At 47.5% G+C, this 19,728-nt stretch overlaps 1 protein-coding gene across 2 annotated transcripts in view; it reads right to left on the bottom strand.

The window, feature by feature from the left end:
- Stab2 (stabilin 2) overlaps positions 1 to 19,728 on the bottom strand; it is a 155,287-nt gene that overhangs the window by 40,432 nt on the left and 95,127 nt on the right. For both annotated transcript variants that reach the window (XM_046429260.2, XM_046429261.2), the window contains 6 exons: positions 18,835 to 18,930; positions 15,221 to 15,266; positions 14,289 to 14,365; positions 13,088 to 13,213; positions 10,539 to 10,612; positions 8,708 to 8,779 (listed from right to left, as the gene is read on the bottom strand). In XM_046429260.2, the coding sequence (XP_046285216.1) occupies positions 8,708 to 8,779; positions 10,539 to 10,612; positions 13,088 to 13,213; positions 14,289 to 14,365; positions 15,221 to 15,266; positions 18,835 to 18,930 (491 nt within the window). The remainder of the gene's footprint in view (positions 1 to 8,707; positions 8,780 to 10,538; positions 10,613 to 13,087; positions 13,214 to 14,288; positions 14,366 to 15,220; positions 15,267 to 18,834; positions 18,931 to 19,728) is intronic.

Here is a 19,728-nt window from a genome sequence, read left to right as displayed (position 1 = left end):
TGCCTCCTCTGACCCACAGGGCCTCCCCCCTGTATCCTGCACTGGTACTGACTTTACCATCACCTCCTCTGCATCCTGCACTGGTACTGACTTTACCATCACCTCCTCTGACGCCTGCATCCTGCACTGGTACTGACTTTACCATCACCTCCTCTGCATCCTGCACTGGTACTGACTTTACCATCACCTCCTCTGATGCCTGCATCCTGCACTGGTACTGACTTTACCATCACCTCCTCTGCATCCTGCACTGGTACTGACTTTACCATTACCTCCTCTGACGCCTGCATCCTGCGCTGGTACTGACTTTACCATCACCTCCTCTGACGCCTCCTCTGACCCACAGGGCCTCCCTCCTTTGAGTTTTCTTCTTCCTACTTCCCACCTGCCCCTTGGGTCACTTGGCCCCCAGCCCAGCTGGCAAGGAGGAACACGTGGCCCCTTCATCACTCTCTCTTCCTCTGTCACAGTAGCTTGGCCAATCCATGGGCCATCTGGGCCTGACTCTGCTCTGGTTCTGCGCAGTCTGGAGGGGCCCTGCCTGAGAGTCCCCCGTGGCGTTGTCTGGGCTCCCCTTTCCAGCTCCGTGCACCCAACATCTATGCTTTTCCACTACATTTAACTTCCCTCTCTCTGGAGACGCCACTTCACCCCTCACTGCTCCGCTCACTCTCAGTTGATGAGCTGGACTCAGACCTACAGAGAAGACGGACAGGTGGACAAGAACCACCTCCTTCTCCAGCCCTGAGCCCACCATCTGCGTGGGCCCCAATTCCCAGACCGTATCCTCCTCTTTTAATCAACTCACTAGCAACCAGCTACCAATTAACTAAGTGACTGGACAGTTCGTGGACTCTCACTGGCTAGCTAGGCAGCTAGGTGGCCAACTAAGGCAGCGTCACTGCCCGGCTCCCCCCCGACCTCCGTCTCCCAGCCGTGAGCTGTCCTGGGATTACCTGCTTCTTCCCTTCCCTAGGAGTTTCCTCTTCCAGGGGATCATACTCACCAGCTCAAAAACATGCCTTAATATTATTCATCTTCAACAAACCCAAACTTTTTTTTTTTTTTTTAGAACCCAGTGGGTGGTGGCAGCTGAGGTTCTAGACAAAAAAGACTGACAGTGATTTCATGAGTCTTGTCACTGAATGTCAGGTACAGGGGATTCGTTGTATTAGCTGCTTTAATTTCATGTACGTTTGACAATTTCCAGAGCAAAATGGTAAAAAATAAACAGCCATCTCTTTCCTCCTCATCCTTCTCCATGAACCACCCCACTGATTTGCTACCCACTTATTACACAAGGTTCTTGCCAATGCGGCTTCTATTTCCACTTTCCTTGTTCCCAGTTTCCTGCCAACCTCCTTCCTAGACTCCTGGTCCCTCTGCCCCACACTTCTCCATCCCTGGTCTGGGTCTCCGGTGATTGACGTCTTGGCAAAGGCAGTGATTGGCTCTCTTCTCTCAACACACTTGACATCTCAACATCCTGCAGTCTGATCACTCTCCCTTCTTGAAACTCTCTCTTCTCTGGGTCTCCGTTGACATTACAGGAGGTTGTCCTTCTATGTCACAGGCTGTTCCCTGGGGTTTTCTCTTCAGGCTCCCTTTCCTCTGCCAAATGGCTCAATATTCAGGCCCCTCTCTCTGCCTTCTGACTTCTCTAATTATCCAGCCAAGAAGTGCCCTGGGCTTAAGTGCCATCTCTGTGTCTATGATCCCCAATTTATATGTCCGTCCTGACCTCTCTCCATGCCTCCAGAGTTACACGCCCGGGTTAAGGGCATCTTAGCTGGGGAGACAAAGCAACTCAACTCAACAAACAAAACAGACCAGGTGATATCTAAATCCAAGTGCTGTCCTCTCTAAGCCATCCCTGCCTCTGTAGGTGGAATGAGCATGTCTCAGCGAAACACCTAGACAGCATCCTTAACTCCTTCTCCCCACGTTACCTATGTCCAGTGTTCTGGCAACTCATTGGCTACCTTCAAAATGCGCCCGTCCAGTGACTTCCGTTGTCCCTCCTGCTACAAGTCCACGTTTCCTGGTCTGCTCCACCAGCCTCCTAAGTGGTCTTCTGGCCTCTGCTCTTGAACCCTGTGGTTCAGTCAGCCCAGCAGCCAGAATGCGCTCACAGGGAGGCCAATCAGGCACTGGCTCAGTCTGTAGGATCCCCCGAGGACGTCCCAACCATAGCTAGAGTGACACAGAAGCTTACTACCGTGGCCTACATGGTCCAAAGCGATCCAGTCCCTCTTATCACCTCTTTTGTCCCCCGTCTCCAGTCATGCTGGCCTTCTCCTCAGTACCCAGGACATGACAAGGGCTGTCTCACCCAGCACCTTTGGCCTGCTGCTCCTTCTGCTTGTAAATTCCTCCCAAAGTCTCCATGGGGCTGCTCCTTCTCAACACTCAGGAGCTAGTCACCTGTGCAGAAAGGCCCCATCTGACCACCTAGCTAAGGAGCCCTGCCCTCTCCTACCCCACAGGCTCCATCCCACCACCTGCTTTGTCTCCTGCTGGGGTCTGAATGTTGGCATCCTTCCCAGATTCCTATGTTGAAATCCTAATGCCTAAGGTGGTGATGTTAGGAGAGGCCTTTTGGAGATAATTAGGTCGCGAATGCAAAGTCCCTGTGAGTGGAAAAAAGAACCCCGAGGAAACGCAGTCATCCCCTCCACCAAGAGCGGACAGACAAAAGACACCATCTGGCAACAAGGAAGCAGGTTCTCACCAGATGGCATCTTCCAGGGCCTTGATCTTGGATCTACCAGCCTCTAGAACTGTAAGCAATAAATTTCTGTTGTTTCTAAGCTGCCCAGTTTATGGTATTTTGTTACAGTAGCCCAAACACCTCTCTCCCTTATGGAAGTTGTCACTACCTAAAACTATCTTTTAAACTATCATTTGTTTACACACTTACTATTTATTTCTTCCTCCTAAATGTGAGTTCCTTAAGGAGAAGGACTTTGCTATAAATTACTGATGAATTCCCAGTGCCTAGAACAGTACTCACTGGAGTTCCCACTGACCTAGATATGTGTAACCCTGCAAGATTTCCACTGGTTTCCTAGAACTACATTCAGTCACTGTCTTCAAAAACTAACCATCTGTCCAGAAGGCCAGACATTGTCAAGTTGATTAATGGGCTGCGTGAAGCAGATGCCTGTGAATGAGTCCAACAAGAGCGGCCATGGTAGGTCGATAAACACAGATGTTTCCATGAACTAGAACTGGCAGCCATGGCATCTCAGAGGAAGCTGCATGGCAGGGGCTGGGCAGGGGTTGGAGAGGCGGGATGTTCCAGCCTGAGGTGTTTGGGAGTTTGACTGAGTAATTTGAATCATATCTGTAACCATAACAAAAGATAGAATTTACTGGAAGACTGAAAACATCAGTTTATACATATTAGCTTCTTTAATCCCCACAGTAATTCCCTGAATGAGAAAATACTATTTTTTTTTTCCGGCGGACACAACATCTTTGTTTGTATGTGGTGCTGAGGATCGAACCCAGCGCCACCGCGCACATGCTAGGCGAGCGTGCTACCGCTTGAGCCACATCCCCAGCCCGAGAAAATACTATCTTGATTTACAGAGGAGGAAGCAAAGGCACAGAGAAATCAAGATGCTTTCCAGCCCCTAAGTGGAAGAGCCAGGATTCCAACCCAGGCCTGACTCTGCACCCAGGGGGCCTTTGGGTGCCAGCGAGGGTGGGGTGGAAGAAGACTGGATCGGATTCCAAGTGGAACCTGCAGCCAGGATAATGGGCTGTGTCCTTGAAGCAAGCACAGCTGAGGGCTTCGTGCTGAGGTTTGAATGTCCCGGCATATTGAAATCGAGTGGCCATTGTAACAATGTAAAGAAGGTAACATTTGAGGGGTGGTTAGACACAAGGGCTCTGACCTCAAGGATGGGCTAGTGACGTTATGCAGGGGTGAGTCTCCATATAAGGATGAGATTGGCCCTCGTCTCCCTCTTCTCCTTCTCCCTCTTGCAGTCACTCTCCCTTGCTGTTCTCCCTCTGCCCCACGATGCCTTCCTCCATATTATGACACAGCAAGAAGGAAGGCCTGTGCCAGATGCGGGTGCCTTGACCTTGGACTTCCCAGCCTCTATACCCTGAGAAAGAAACACCTGCCCATCAGAGGTGACCCAGTCTCAGTATTCTGTTCTAGCAGCACAGAAGGAAGGAAGGCAGTTTAAAACAGAGAACTAATTCAGCACAGGCACCATTTCATGGACCCTGGTGATGGGAATTGGGCAGAAATTGGCGGTTCTTGGGCCCCAGGAGTACGTTTTTTTTTGTTGTTGTTATAGTTCAATGTTCACAATATGTTTTTTTTTTTAGAAGTGTATTTTTTTTTTTAGAGAGAGAGAGAGAGAGAGAGAGAGAGGGAATTTTTTAATATTTATTTTTTAGTTTTCGGCAGACACAACATCATTGTTTGTATGTGGTGCTGAGGATCGAACCCGGGCAGCACGCATGCCAGGCGAGCGCGCTACTGCTTGAGCCACATCCCCAGCCCAAACAATATGTTTTTTAAAAAATATTTGTTCATTAAATTAATTACCATCATTTAAAAATTGGAAAAATGTATATAAAAACTTGCATCTCTCTTAAAAAAATCAGAAGGGTGGCCAGCCATGGGCTGGAGCTGCTCAGAGCAAGAGGGAACTGGCACCCAGTGCAGAAGGTTCCCCTTTAGAACAGCCTTAGGCTTTTGCCTTCCTACTGATGTTCTGTGCCTGGCTCTTTAGGGCATGGTGGCCTCTGCTGACCTTGGAATAGAAAGTTAATTCCTAAGAGCCTGTGCAGTTGAGAGGGTAGCAACGAGCCCCCCCAGATCTACCAGGTCAGCTGTGCTGTAAGTCTTTGAACCAACACAAGGTTGAATGTTGTCTATGGGTAAGAGACATGCATACCCATGTTTATAGCAGCATAATTCACAGGAGCCAAACTATGGAACCAGCCTAGATGTCCATCCATGGATGAATGGATAAAGAAAATGTGATATATATATATATATATATATATATATATATATATATATATATAATCAGTTTTATTTAGCCATAAAGAAAAATGAAGTTTTGTCATTTGCAGGAAAATGGATGGAACTTGAGAACATTATGTTAAGTAAAATAAACCAGACTCAGAAGGTCAAGGGTTATGTTTCTTCTCATATGCGGAAGTAGAGAGGAAAAGGAAAAGAAAGGTGTGTGGGGGGGTGTCTCATGAAAATTGAAGGGAGATAGTAAAAAAAAAAGGGGGGACCCAAGGGAGAGAGGTGGGAAGGGAAAGTGAAAATACTGGGGAATGATATGGGCCGGATCACATTGTTACTTTGTGTGCAGGTATGAATATGTAACAACAAACCCCACCATTGTGTACAGTCATAATGCACCCCAAATAACAACAACAACAACAACAACAACAACAACAACAACAACAAAACACAGAAAATAAAACGGAGTGCTCTGAGATCCCGGGAGAGGACTTTCATTCCCGCCAGTCTGTAGGGGGTTGAATTGTGGTTCCCCAAAAGATATATCCAAGTCCTGAGCTCCAGTACCTGTAAATGTGACCTTATTTAGAAAAAAGTTTCTATAAATATAATTAAGGATTTTGAGATGAGGTCATCTGCGATTAAGAGGATGACCTTAAGGCCACAAGTGTTCTTATGAAAGGAGAGGAGACAGACACAGGGGGGAGGGCCAAGTGAAGACGGAGGCAGAGACTGGAGGGGTGCGGCCGTAGCCAGGGGAGCCTGGAGCCACCAGAAGCTGGCAGGAGCACGGAAGGATGCTCCCCTGGAGACCCCAAAAGGAACGCATCCTGGCCGACACCCTGATTGTGGATTTTGAAATTTGAGAAAGTAAATTTCTGTACTCACTTTGTGGTAATTGTTAACAGCAGCCCTAGGAAAATCATCGTCAGATGGAGTCTCTGCCCTTGGTAAGTTGGGAACGATAATAATTCTTTCATCCAGTTGTAACTGGAATTAAGTGGGAGAATGCACTCGGAACCCCAGCACAGTACCTGACGTTTGGCCACCCCAGGAATGTCAGTTTGACGTGGGACCTTAGAGACCTCCCTGGACCAGACCCAGGGCCCCAGATGTGACACGCTAGGACACCAGGTTTACGGGACATTTTATCCCTGTGGAGTGTGAGGCTGGGATAGTTAGGCTCTGAGCAGCAGTAGTGAGCTTGTCCAGGTTCAGACTTGCTGAGTGAGCTCCCGCTGGGTTTGCACAACATGGGGCTGGTCGAAATGCAAGTTTTTATGAATTTTTATATACATTTCCCCAATTTTTAAATGATGGTAATTATTTTAAATGATAGGTAAGAGAATGGGCAGATGTGTTCCGGGGAGTCTGCTCCCACCAGGATGGCCATGAGGACAGTGAGGGAAAGCCTGTCAACAGTCTGCTGCTGATGCACTGAAAGGGACTCCAGGGATACACGCCCCAAGCAGCAAGCAGCCCAAAGTCACACAGTCAGGGTTGGGAGGGGTCTCCATGGTTGTCCAGTTAGGTACCCACCTGTCGCTTTATTCCTGGGGTTCAATACTTTGAGTTATGATAAGCTCATTACTTCTTGAAACAACACTCTGTCTCTGCAGAGTTCTAATGTTTTGTCTTGAGCTGAGAGACGTTTGTTTTCTTCCACATCTCCCCGACCCTGGTCCCCCTCCTTGGGCTTTCAGAGAACAAGATCAATGCTTCTGTCATGTGGCAGCCCTCGAGATGCCGATGGCTGCCTCCCTGTGTGCCTTAGTGGGAAGAATGGGAAGAATGGATGGTGTGTGCATGGAGCTGGGGGAAGAGGTGCCTCCAGCCGTTACCAACTCCTGCTCAATGCAAGGGGACCAGAACAGAGCTATGGGGTTGATCTAGGAAGGCTTCCTGGGGAGGCGGGTCTCGAGCCTCATCTCAGCGGTGAAAACTATGCTTGGGAGAGGAATTTCCTTAACAAGAACTCACAGTATGGGGAATAAGCTAGTGGGTAGACTTGGCTCAATGACTGTAGCTGAGCTGAGAAAATGTGGTTGACCTGTTTATAAAGAGGTCATGAAATTCATGCTCCTGGGTCCTGAGATTTCTCCAGATTTCTATGGATGAAGGAAAAAAATATATATCTGAGATAAATAATGTCCTGTTTAAGAAACTGTACTATGCTGGGCACATTCCTCTTATGACAGCAGATCATGTAAGCTGGGGAAAAAAAAAAAACAACCTGGAGTATTGGAATAGCAGAAACTGCGCACGTGCACACACACGTTACAGAAGATGGGAGAACTGACCACTAGCTTCTCTGAGTTTATTTTTTCTTTTTTTTAAACCAATAGATTCTTTTCAAGAGTAGTTTTAGGTCTGCCGGAAAATCAAGCAGAAAGGACCGAGCTCCCTGGAAGCCCCTCCACTCTCTCACTTTCCCACTTTATTAGCATCACGTGCTGGAATGGCACATTCGATAGAACTGATGATAGAACTGATGACCCTGGTGCTAAGGTCCGGGTTTACACTAGGGTTCACTGTGGGGTGTGTCCTGGGAGTCTTGACAGTGTGTCACGCCACGGGTCCAGCCTTATTGCAGCACGCACACACCGTCACTGTCCTCAAATCCTCTGTGCACCACCCCCTTCACCTCCCTCCTGGCCCCTGGTGACTGCTGAACTTTTACTGTCTCCACATTTGGCCCTTTGAAGAACAGAACATTCCAACACTCTGCCACGTTAGTTTTCAGCTGAGGTCTCCTCCTCCTCCCCATTAGGGAAGTAGAGAGTTAAAAAACCCAACCCACCCAGGTGATGACCCCAGCCCCCAATTGCCTCATCCTCATGACGGATCAGGGACTCGAGTTCAGTCTGGGAGAAAGCTTGGTGGTCCACCAACCCATGAGGGCTTATTCAGCCAGAACTGGCTCTGGGTGCCTGTCATGACTTTGATCTGGAATGTCCCCCAAAGCCTCAGGCATTGAAGTCTTGGTTCCCAGTATAACCCAGATCAGTGGCAGGGCTGAGGGAGGTGACTGGATCGTGAAGGTTCTGATTTCATTAGTGGATTAATCCACTGATGAAGCTATGATTGAATGGGCTACTGGGAGGCGGGACGCTGTAGGAGGCGGGGCTAGTTGGAGGAGGTGGGTCACTGGGGGGTGCCCAGGAAGGGCATATCTTGTCCCTGGCCCCTCCCTCTCTCTCTCTCTCTTTCTCTCTTCTGCTATAAACTGGGCAGTTATGCTCCCCCACATGTTGCCCTCCGTGACGTTCTTTCTCGTCACAAGTCCACAGCAAGGGGACCAACGACTGGCATCTCTGACACTGGGAGCCAAAACAAGTCTTTCCTGCACGAAGCTGTTTTCCTAGGTATTATGTCAGAGCATAGGAAGCAGGCGGACACCCTGCTGTGGCCTGCTTTTGGGAGACTGATAATCCAGCTGGCTCTGGGCCCGCATTTAGGCAAATTCCTCACCTGCGTCCCCTTGGGATCCTGTGTCCAAGGGGGACAGGTTGGCAGACTATCCCTTCTCTTCTCTCTCCCCAACGTGACAATGGGACATGAGAGAGAAAGGGGTTTTAAGGCCAGAAGCAGCCCTAAGGCCCTCCACGGGAGGTCCCCTCTGCATCCCCTAGAGGGTGGGCAGGAGGCGCCTCAGGCTCCGAGGCTCTGTCCCAGGCGGTGTGTGTGGGGGGGCATACTCACGGTTAAGCAGATGTTGATGAGCGTGCAGGTCTTGCCATCCCCAGTGTACTTTGGCAAACAGTTACAGGCAGCCTGTCCAGGGGCAGAGGCAAAGGTGGTCATTTTAGATCAGGTCTGTCCTGGCTGTGTGTGCTGGCTCTCAGACTCGAGTTCCATCCCATAATGGCAATGTTAGAGGAGCCTGCACCGGTTACCGGTGATATCCGTTCTAAGTGATGATTCTCCTCTTCTATTTCAGCACATTCACACGCTTCGCTTGGATATTGGATCTCATGCAGGGCCTGTCTTTACTGCCAAGATGACTACTTTTTAAAAACTTTCTTACCCTACTTGGTCCCCTGCCTTCAGGTCCTCACCTCTTCTCTCTGGATGGTAGAAGGTTCACTTTGAAAGGAAGAGAGGCTACCCTCTGCTCCCATTATACCCACTGCTCGGTCATCTCCACCCCTGCTGAGTTCAAAGGCCCCCGTGCCAGGAGGTGCTAAGAAGAGGGCTTTGCAGCCCACCCAGGTGCCATGTGAGGGTTATCGATCAAACTCATGGGTTGGCCAGGGAAGTTGGGCAGGCTTCAAGTTGAGGGAGGGGCACTCTCTACAGGTCGTTGGGCACAGGGCCTCCAAGTCACAGGTGCTCTTCTTAGCAGTGCCTGGGTACAGGGCTACGACCCAGCCCCCTTTCCTTCACGGGCTGTGAGCTTCCAGTGTGGCTTCCCAAGGGGTAGCTTTCCTAATTCACACACCAGCCTCCTAGGTGGTGGCAGATTCCTGGTCTGATTTCTGTCTGTTAGAACTTGAACTTATCAGTGGGGACAGCCAGGGTGGGTTGTCAACATTCCTCCTCTTCTTTCTTCACGAGGGGCTTCAACCCCACCTGAATCTTTACCCAGACGCCCCTCAGCTATCCCTTCCCAGTTAAGGTCTTATTCAGTTCTCCCTTCTCTGCCTTCTAGGTCGGCAGGGCCACTTACTCTACAGGCCATAAGCACCAAAAAGCTGATAGGTTCCCCACCCCACGAATGGTTTAAAATAAAAACTCTACTGACCCCTAACTGTATAAAACGCCCAATGCTGACTGATCTGATTTTTCCCTTGGTGTGTACACACACACACACACACACACACACACACACTTGAGTATATATATATATTTTTCTTATTTTTGAGCACTTCAGGCATTTGCTTGTTTTACCCAAAAAGAAACCTGGTCTTCAGGTCCCTGAATGGCTCAGCAAGATCTGTAGGATGTGCATTAGGGACTCTACTTTGTCATCTGATTTCAGATGTGTGACCTTTCCTCCTGGCCATGTGTGTGTTCCCCGGGTGACTGAGACTAAGGGAGGCAGAGCATGGGCCTCAGCTCCCTCCAGGGTCTCTCACACCCCGACCCCCATCCTCATCCTTGATGGGTCCTTGTATTTCCCCCACCTTCCTAACTCTGCTCCTCAGAGGGGCGCTGACCACGAGACAGGTGGAGGGAGGAGTGTGCCCTTTTGCTGTGGGACATGCATATCAGAGCCTTGAGCCAAAGAAAAAGGTGTGGGATTCTGAGGATCTGAAAGCTGGAAGGAAGGGCAGCACATGGGGGAACCTTCTAGATCCTTCTGGATCATGTGGTGCTTGCAGATGTCCACTTCTTCCTGCTGGGGAAGCCCTTTCTCCTTGCCCCCTTGGTCTCCCACATTTCTCACTTCTGAAGAATGGCCTCTTGCCCAGTTACCATTTCACCTAAGCTATTTTTGCCATTAGCTCAGCAGAGGTCTGTTCTCAGCCTCTTTTTTCCTGCTTCTAAGATCCAGTTTTCCTACTAGGAAAGCAAAGGGAGGTGCGCTCACCTGGTTGGGTCCCGTCTGTGTGCACTCTGCGTTCTTGTCACAGCCACCGTTGTTCTCCAAACATGGGTTGATTCCTTTAAAACAAAAGCCAACATCTGTCGTGAGCGTGAGCCTTGCTTGCCAGGAAGGCACCCCGAGGAACTTGCTGGATGCTAGGATGGCTGACTGACCAAGAGCGGCAGTGTGACTCAGAGTGTGACTCAGCTTCTGATAATTCACAGGCAGCAGTCACCCATCGGGGAGGGTACCAGATATGGTTTTTCCAAAATCAGCTCCCCTGGGAAGGGCTAATTCCAGCAGAAGCACAGCCTGCAGGCTGTCCCTCTGTGGACGGAACGTGAGCATTTGCAGCCAAGAACTTGAAACCACACAATCCTGGAGTCTGACCTTGCTACCATCACAACACAGATTGGTTCAGAGAAGAATCCAGCGGAGGCTGAACTTAAGAAGACATTTGATGAGGAGCAAGGTTTTTCTTGGTGCTAAAGAATCTCTTCTCCACTGATTGCTTATTGATAGCAAAGGGGAAGGAATAACTACACGGTGACATTTGGGCCTGGAACGCACAAACTTAATCTCAGACAAACACCAAGCAAGGACAAGATGTCAAAGAAAAAAAGGGTGGTGGACGATGTTCTTCCTAAATGTCAATGTCATGAAAGACAAACCAAGGCTGAGGAACTATCCCAGATTCCAGGGGACCAAAGAAAGGTGACAACTAAATGCAAGAACTAACCTCAGGCTGGATCCTGAACTGTGGGAAAAAAATGTCAAAAAGCACATTATTGGGACAATTGACAAAATTAGAATATGAATGTAACTAGAGAGAAGTCCTGATATTTAATACTTTAGTATTAAATACGCATTCTAATTTTGTCAATTAGAATATAAATGTAACTAGACAAAAGTATTAAATACCAATAAAAATATCAGTAATAAGCTTAGTGAGGTTGATAACTGCTCTTATAGAGGAGACTGCACATATCCTTAGGAAATACATAATTATTAGGGATAAATGGGATATGATATATGCAGATCATTCTCTAATGCTTAAGAAATATGTATATCTAGAAAGGGAACAAATGATAAAGCAAATGGGGTAAAATGTTAATGGGTGAACGTAGATAAAAGCAGGTGGGTCTTATTTGTATTACTGTTGCAACGCTTCTTCGTGAGATTTTTTTTTCCCAACTAAAAAGTGAAAATTCAGACAAATCACTACCATATACCTTCATAGCAGAACTGTGTGCAGCAGTATGTATATTTTTGGGGAAAGTTATTCTATGCATAGAACACCCTGTATAACATGAGACATTATTTTTGTTAAACAGTAAAAGTGTACATAGAAAAGTGGAGTAATATAAAAGTAGAAGGTATCTGTCCTTTTTTTTTTTTCAAGGTTTTATTTTGATGTTTTACTTACTTTGGTACCAGAGATTGAACCCAGGGGCACTTAACCACTGAACCACATCTCCAGTCCTATTTCTTGTATTTTATTTAGAGGCACTGAGTTGCTTAGTGCCTCACATTTTGCTGAGGCTGGCTTTGAATTCGCCATCTTCCTGCCTCAGCCTCCTGAGCTGCTGGGATTACAGGCGTGCACCATTGCACCCCGGTAGTGGCTATGCTTTCTGTTTTCAGTATTGGGGATCAAATACAGGGCATCCTGCATGACAGGTAGGCGCTTTCCTCGGAGGTACTTCCTAGCCTGAGAGAAGTTATTTACAGAATTTTGCCTTCAAGCCTATAAGCCTTCTGAAATAATTATTCAGTAAGAAAATGCTACTTGTATATATATGTGTGTGTGTGTGTGTATGTATGTGTGTGTGTATATATATATATATGGAAATTTAGAAGTTCAGGCACCTCCCTTATTTTTAATTGGAAACCTCTGGTGTCTGGACATCGCAGGCCTCCATACCCCTGTGGCCGCAGCATTTCCCACCCTCCTGCTTTCCCGCTAAGGCAAACCGAATAAGGACCCCAGCAGCTGTGTGTGTGCAGAGTACAAGGCCACGCATCAGTGCCCCGACCAGCCATCAATTCAGAAACTGGCAAGGGGCGATGGGGCATTAAGAAAAACACACAAACATTTAGAGAGAAAAGCGAGATCAGGTGGGAAACTGAACTCTGAGAACAGCACCATGCGGGCTCCGCATGTTTATCCTATCCGTTTTATCATCAAAAGGTTATTTGTGGTTAAGTTTCTGCAAAGCAGGCAGGCTGGAAGGTCACAGTGCGGACGAGACATTGTGGTTCTGTCACTATGCTCAGAATTCTCTATCCCTGGGACTCAGCTTCTGCATTTCAAGGTTTGAAACTGATAACTCTGAGCGTTAACCCGAAGTGTCCCCATACACCCAGTGTCACCATAGCAACGGGGCCACAGGCAACTGTACTTTTGCACAGGGGGATCCCAGCACAAATGCACCACAACCACGAGGCAATCAGACACCCGAATCACATCACCGCTCCCCACACATCAGTCTCACTTAGTAGGGCTCTGACTCTCACACCACTTCCACCGGATGGCTGAGGCTGTCACCTACCAAGGCACACGATGCCGTCGCCTGTATAGCCCTCCTTGCACACGCACACCCGGCTTCCGGGGGTGGTTCTTTTGCAGATGGCGTTGGCAGAACATCCTCCGTTGCTGGTCTCACAGGCGTTGATGGCTGTGGAGGAGGGAGATAACACAGAAGAGGAGGGAGAGGGCAGAAGATGTACTGATGCCTTTTACTTAAGTCAACGAAGAAACAGAAGAGACTTTGAAACGACTCCAGCAGGCATGGGATTAAATATGGCGGATTCCCCAGAACAGAGGGCAAGAAAAACACTCCGGCTATTCGCCCTGTCCAGCTCTTTTGCTAACAGGGGCTACATGTCCTGCTGCAGGAAACATCTGGCGACTAGGGGCATGGCACCTGGCATCCTGGGAAAATTCCTGGGGGTAAGGGGATCAGGAGGCAGTTGTTGGATGGATCATTGTTCAGCTCTGCCAGACTGTGGACCCCAGGCTGCCAGGACGTGGTGCTCAAGAGCAAAGTGACATTTTAGCATTGCTGTTTTTCTAGTGCTAAATGTGTGCTCAGGCCACCATAAGAATAATAGCTCACCTTTCTTAGCACTTTGGAGATATGAATCTGGGTTACATTGAACAACCCAAGAGGAAGCCTCTCATTATCCACAATTTGGAGAGAAAATAATTGGATAAAGAACAGGCAACTTTCCCAAGGTAACTCAGATTCAAACCCAGGGAGTCTAAGGAGAGACTGGGGTGTCAACAGCTGCATGGACAGAGAGGCCACTTAGCCTCAACAGCACTCTGCACGGAAGGTAGTTTGAAGTTGACTTTATGAACATGTTAACAGGGCTCACAGCAGTTAAAGGACCCATCCAAGACCACAGGGCTCATAGGAGGGGGAATCAGGGCCTAGTGCCCATTATGGCCCATTTTAGGGTCCTGATGACCCAACCATGCCCTTGGCCAATTAAAGCCATGGTTTCCAAAGCTGCACTTGCCCTCAAGGCAGTGCACCTCTGCTCTGAGCGTGGAACAACTGCTGCCCATTCCTGCAAGCCCATCCAAGAACAGTGGGTTTCCCATCGCTGGTATAACCAGCTGCCAGTTCATGTAACTCACCACCCATGGCTGGCACCAGCTGCTGGGGCCCATTAATGCTCAGCAATGCAGACTCTCAAGAGGCCAGAGGAGCCTATCTGGTCCCCAGCAAACCCCTCTTCACTCACCTGTGCAGACCGTCCCGTTGCCTTGGAATCCTGCTGCACATTTGCATGAGGCTGTACCATCCGGGTTGAGAAGGCAGCTGTGGCGAGGAACGGTAGATGGTAGGAAGATACTCAACCTCCTCCACATGACTCACATTACCCTGTTGTCCCCACATCCCAGCCCCTGCCTGCAGGAGGCCCTTGGAGGTCAGTCTAGGGGTGGGAGGAGACTCCACTGCTGGTGTGTCTCCATCACAAACAGCGAAGACTGCAGCCATGAATCAGGCAGACTGTCCAATACCTACGTAGATGTCAGCCCAGGAATAAAGAGAGTGGCTACTGATCTTCAGAAAGTGACCGACATGCAAGCAGCTGAGCTTCAAGCCTTGTCTTGTGTCATCTACGCATTATCCCATAACCCCAGCAAGAGGGAATTACTATTACTTCCATTTTCAGATAAAGAAACTGAAATTTAGAATAAGCAATTGACGGGAGGTCATGCAACAGTGACAGTGACAGAGGCTGACTATGAGATCAGGTCTAACTCCAGCTGATGGGTTCTTAATGTCCTCACTAAACTCTCTGGAAGTGGGAAGTGTGAGCCCCATTGGAGGGAGGAGGCCAGCAGGCTTGGCTGTAAATCAGGAGGCAAGCCTACTGAGGCAAACTCGCTCCTCCTTGCTTCTGTGGGAGAGTCCTGGTGGCTTGACCAGGGACAACAACTGGCATTGGTGTCAAAAGTACCCAGTGAGTCAGAGGACAGCTTGTTGAAAGGGCTGGATCTGGCAGGCTGATGGTGGCCTCGTTAAAGACCTTTTCAGTTTCATAGTTAAATTTATCCTAAGTCCTCAGAAATGCTGTCAGGAAACTCATTCCTTGAGGACTGAGCCTGGGGTGCAACTGGGAAACAATCCCCTTTGCATTATCCCCAAAGAAGGCCGGAGGGTACCTACTTGGCACTGGTGTGGCACATCCGATTGCAGTTGTCTACTGTGATCGCTGAAAAAGAAAACCCAGTTGCTGTGTTAGTCTTCACATGAGAATTTTCTTTTAGCAGCTGGTGCTAGGAAAAGAGGCAGTTCCTCAGAAGTAGCTGGTATGCATCGTGTTCACTGTGGGAATCCATGTGACCATGTAAGTCCTCTTTTACATTTGGCTGCCAGGGAGCTCAAGCCATATATGAAGGTCAGATATACTCATGGAGTGTCTCCTGATTGCTGGCCTCTGTGCTAGGCAGGGAGGTTACAGGGATGAGTCAAACGCAGGATCCTCCCTTGAGTGTAACTACAGACTCATGGAGCATCAACCTAGGTGTCGATGTGCATCCCCCTCCCCACCCTGGGTTTTGATTTTCTACTTGTATATCTACTTCTCATGCTATTCTTTCTAGTTTTTCATCATTTTGTGATGCACTGATACAAACAAGCAAACTCGACAAACAACTAATTTGATATTTGCGTGTGTAGAAATAGCCCAGGGCCTGAGACACAGCAGGCACTCAATCATCACTTGCATTATTGCTAAATTTCATGGACACAGTGAGGGTTATTGCCCTTGGATGTCCAGATAGTCCAGCTATTAGAATAATTGATATTCCCTGGCAGGGAAGAATCCTGAAAGAAATCATTAGAGAGGAGAAAAGAGTACCCCTCATGCAGGATGCTCATGCTGAGAGCTTTTGGAGTAAAAATCTCATTAGCCTTGGCCTTATCATGCAGGTCCTGAAACACAGACCTGGCTCTAAAGGTGATCTGCTTTATGTTAGAGGGAATATTTATACACTCAAATGGGTGCAATGGAAGTGTGTGCTTTTGTGTGTTTTCTTTTTCTTTTTTTTGGGGGGGGGGTACCAGGGATTGAACTTGGGGGCACTCAACCACTGAGCCACACCCCCAGCCCTATTTTGTATTTTATTTAGAGACAGGGTCTCACTGAGTTGCTTAGCACCTCGATGTTGCTGAGGCTGGCTTTGAACTCACGATCCTCCTGTCTCAGCCTCCTGAGCCACTGGGATTATAGATGTGCGCAACCATGCCCAGTTTGTGTGTTTCCTTAAACTTAAAAACTCCTTTCTTTCCATTCTCTACCTACTGAAATCCCAATCGTCTTTTAGTTCTCTCTGGAACGGGCTCTAAGTCTTTGATAAATTGGCAGTGACTCCACGGTGGGCCCTTTGGAGAAGGATTTGGATTTTCTATCTTTGGTCTTTGGTGATCTAGCTTTGCCCGCCTCAGTACCTTCTCCACCCAGCAATCCTCTGCCCCCATGTGGTGAAGGCGCTCCCCCTCCCACTGTCTTGACAAGGTCACAGTGAGGATGAGTGCTGGCAAAGCCGTGCTGGTTGCTGGGAAACCAAAACCATGAGACCCTTTTTTATGTAATTGGGACTTTTCATTTTCCTGCTCATGTTCCTGACAGGAGGCATGAGTATGTTAAATGCCAAACCAAATTAAATTTCAGGTGGCTAGGACATAACAGGTAGTTCATGCCTTGAAGGCTGTTCTACTACCCGTCAGCATGTCGAGAACAAAATAGAAGGCTGCTCCTCTATCTCAGTACATTGAGGAGAAAACTGATAACGGACAACAATCATTCTCCAAAAGGTCACAAGAATTTTAGGCACCACATTGAGTATATCAACTAAAAACCCAAGCCCATATTTCCAGCCTCTTAGGAAGCCTAATCATTATGCTATTATACAAAGCCCACCATAGTAGTTTTATTTTGATTAAGGATTTAACTTAGGAAAGTTAAGACATATAAAGATACATTCTCCTCTTTTCTATAAACCCTCTTTTACTTCACATAGGGACTTATGATGAGCATAGTTATAAGACATTTTTAGAATAATTAAAATTATTCTAGAAATTTTTAGAAACATTATTTTATTTAGATTCTTGGGTTTAGAATTCTTAAGTTTTTAGTTGTATGGGTTTCTGATATGCTTTAAGAAGTATGGTTTATAAACTTTAGGGTATTTTAAGTATAAGATTTAAAGGGACTTCTTTAGATGGGAATTTTAGATTAGCAATAAGGTGCAGGTGTACTTTAAACTTGAAGGTTAATGATAGGTTAGGAGACTTAGTGTCTGGTTACGTAGTTTGGCATTAGTCAATAAGAAAATAGCATATCTTGGGAAAAACAGTACATCTTGGGAAAATCTGAAAAATGTGAATTAGTGATGCATTTTATTAATGATTCTGTACCTTTAATAATTGATAACTAAAGGTCACATCCTGGAAAAATGTAAATTGATGTTACATTTTTCTATACCCCTAATGATGGTTAAGGAAATTTCATGTCTTGGCAAAGTTTTGACATTGTAAGATCAATGACGTATTCTGAATCTATAATGATGAGAAAAATTGCAATAAAAGATGACCCAGAGAAAGCTGTGTGACAGCACTCTCTGAAGATTGCTCCAACGGAGCGACTCCTGTCTCATCCTTTTTGCCAATGCCACTCATCCTTCAGGACTCCTTGGACCCCACTCCTTGGACCCCGGCACCATGCACCCCTCATTCTGCAATCCTTTGATCCCCTAAAGGTGCACAGCTTGCCCACACCTTTGTTCTCTCCCGTGCGATTTCTTCAGCTTGGCCTTCTCTTCCCTCTCACGACTCACCTGGAGCACAGCAAGAACCCGTGCAAAGTGGTGAGGCCAGAGAGAAGGCCCTTCCCAGACCCTGGTGGGACAATAAGCTGACACCATCCCTGGAGGACAGATGGCTAGACCTCCCCCCAGAGTGCTACTTCTGACTCAGAGGCCCTCATCTCTTGGAATTTAACCAAATAGATTAATCAGACAAATGCAGAAAGATGCGCACGGGGTGTGCTCATGTGGCCTTGTTTTGTAGTTGGGCTGGGGCTGGGGCTCAGTGGTAGAGCGCTTGCTCAGCACGCATGAGGCCCTGGGTTGAGCCCCAGCACTACAGCACAGAACAGAACAAAACAAAATGACAAAACAAAGCAAAAAACCCAGGGTAGTAAGATTTCCTGATCCCAACCAATCTTGTTGGGACTCATCTACATGACTATTTTTTTTTTCTTCTTTTTGTGGTGCTGGGGATTGAACCCAGGGCTTTGTGCACATGAGGCAAGCACTCTACCAACTGAGCTATCTCCCAGCCCTATGTGACTGATTTTTGGTTTGTTTGCTTGTTTTCCCCACTGTCTTCTCCTTTCTTTTTGCCCTGGGACAGTTGAAATTAAAAATTAATGACATTTATCTACATTTATTCACATGGAAAAATGTCTATTATCTATTGCAAAGTGAAAAAGGGAGATTGTAGAACAGCCTGAAGCCTCCGGTCCCCTGTACACTCTACACTCCTGGACACGGCTCAGAGGCTGGTACAGAATGTCAGTGACAGTGTTTTCCTGCCCTGGGAGGGTGAGTAATGTTTCTTTTCTTTTCTTTATTTTACAAACTTTGTGCTGCAAGAAGGCAGTATGATTATTGCCAAAAGAAGCAATAAAGGTGTCATTTATAATTTAAAAGAACAGTATGTAGCAGCCAAGAAGTGGAGCTAGGAATAGAAGATAAACATGAAGGGCTCGCTCTTACCGCTGTCGCATCTCACGCCTCGCCATCCAACGTCACATTCACAGGAGCCGTCACCTGAGGGTCCTTGGTTGCATCTCCCGTGGACACAAGGACACGCTAAGTGGAAAGATGCCTGAAAACAGTCAGATTCCGACCCACGTCCAACACCTTGCTTATCATTTACTGCAGCCTATTCTAGGATACCATTGTCTTTTATGGAGGGGGCTACAGTCAGAATGAGGGCGGAGCACAGGTGGCAGGGACGCAGGTTCAAGGTGAGCCAGGTCATGCTCCAACACAGCAGCTCACACCCCAGCTTGGGGCCCTGTAGCACCATAGTGACCCAACTAGCGTTGAGTGCCTCGGCCAAGGTTATCTGAGGATCCAGGTTATGTGGGGCCCCTTGGCACAGAATCATGTTTATTTCCAAAGACTGGACTCTAAAGAAGCCCATTCATTTGATTCTGGGTTCACAAGAACCTGTGTGCACCGCCATGTTTTTCAGGAACGTGGGTGTTGCTATCATGGATTGTAAGACTGTGTGTGTCATGTGCACAGGGAAGCGTTTCTAAACATTGACCTGGACCTACCAACCTTCTCTTTGAGAACTGGATGACAGCTAGGGGTTCCTTCCCCCTCAAAAGGGTTTGTTGGACTCCATGACTGTCCCTGTGGCTTTAGGTTTGGAACTCCTGCACAAGTGCAAACACACAGTTCTTCCAAACAATCCAGGAAAAAATGTAAGTACTCTAATTTCAATGGCCTATTATATGGCCATATTGTAGTGATTCAATTTGTTATTTATTTATTTTGCCCGCCTTAGAGCAGCTAATGAGAAGACAGTGACAGCTCAGTTCCTGGTTTTTAGTACCAGGTAAAACAAGGATTTGTTTTATAATCATGGAGTAGGAACTT

Source organism: Marmota monax, unplaced genomic scaffold (assembly GCF_021218885.2).
Source record: "Marmota monax isolate L192 unplaced genomic scaffold, Marmota_monax_Labrador192_F-V1.1 WCK01_AAM20220418_F8-fsc00051, whole genome shotgun sequence".
Taxonomy (NCBI): Eukaryota; Metazoa; Chordata; class Mammalia; order Rodentia; family Sciuridae; genus Marmota; species Marmota monax.
This window is presented reverse-complemented; position numbering and strand designations above follow the sequence as displayed.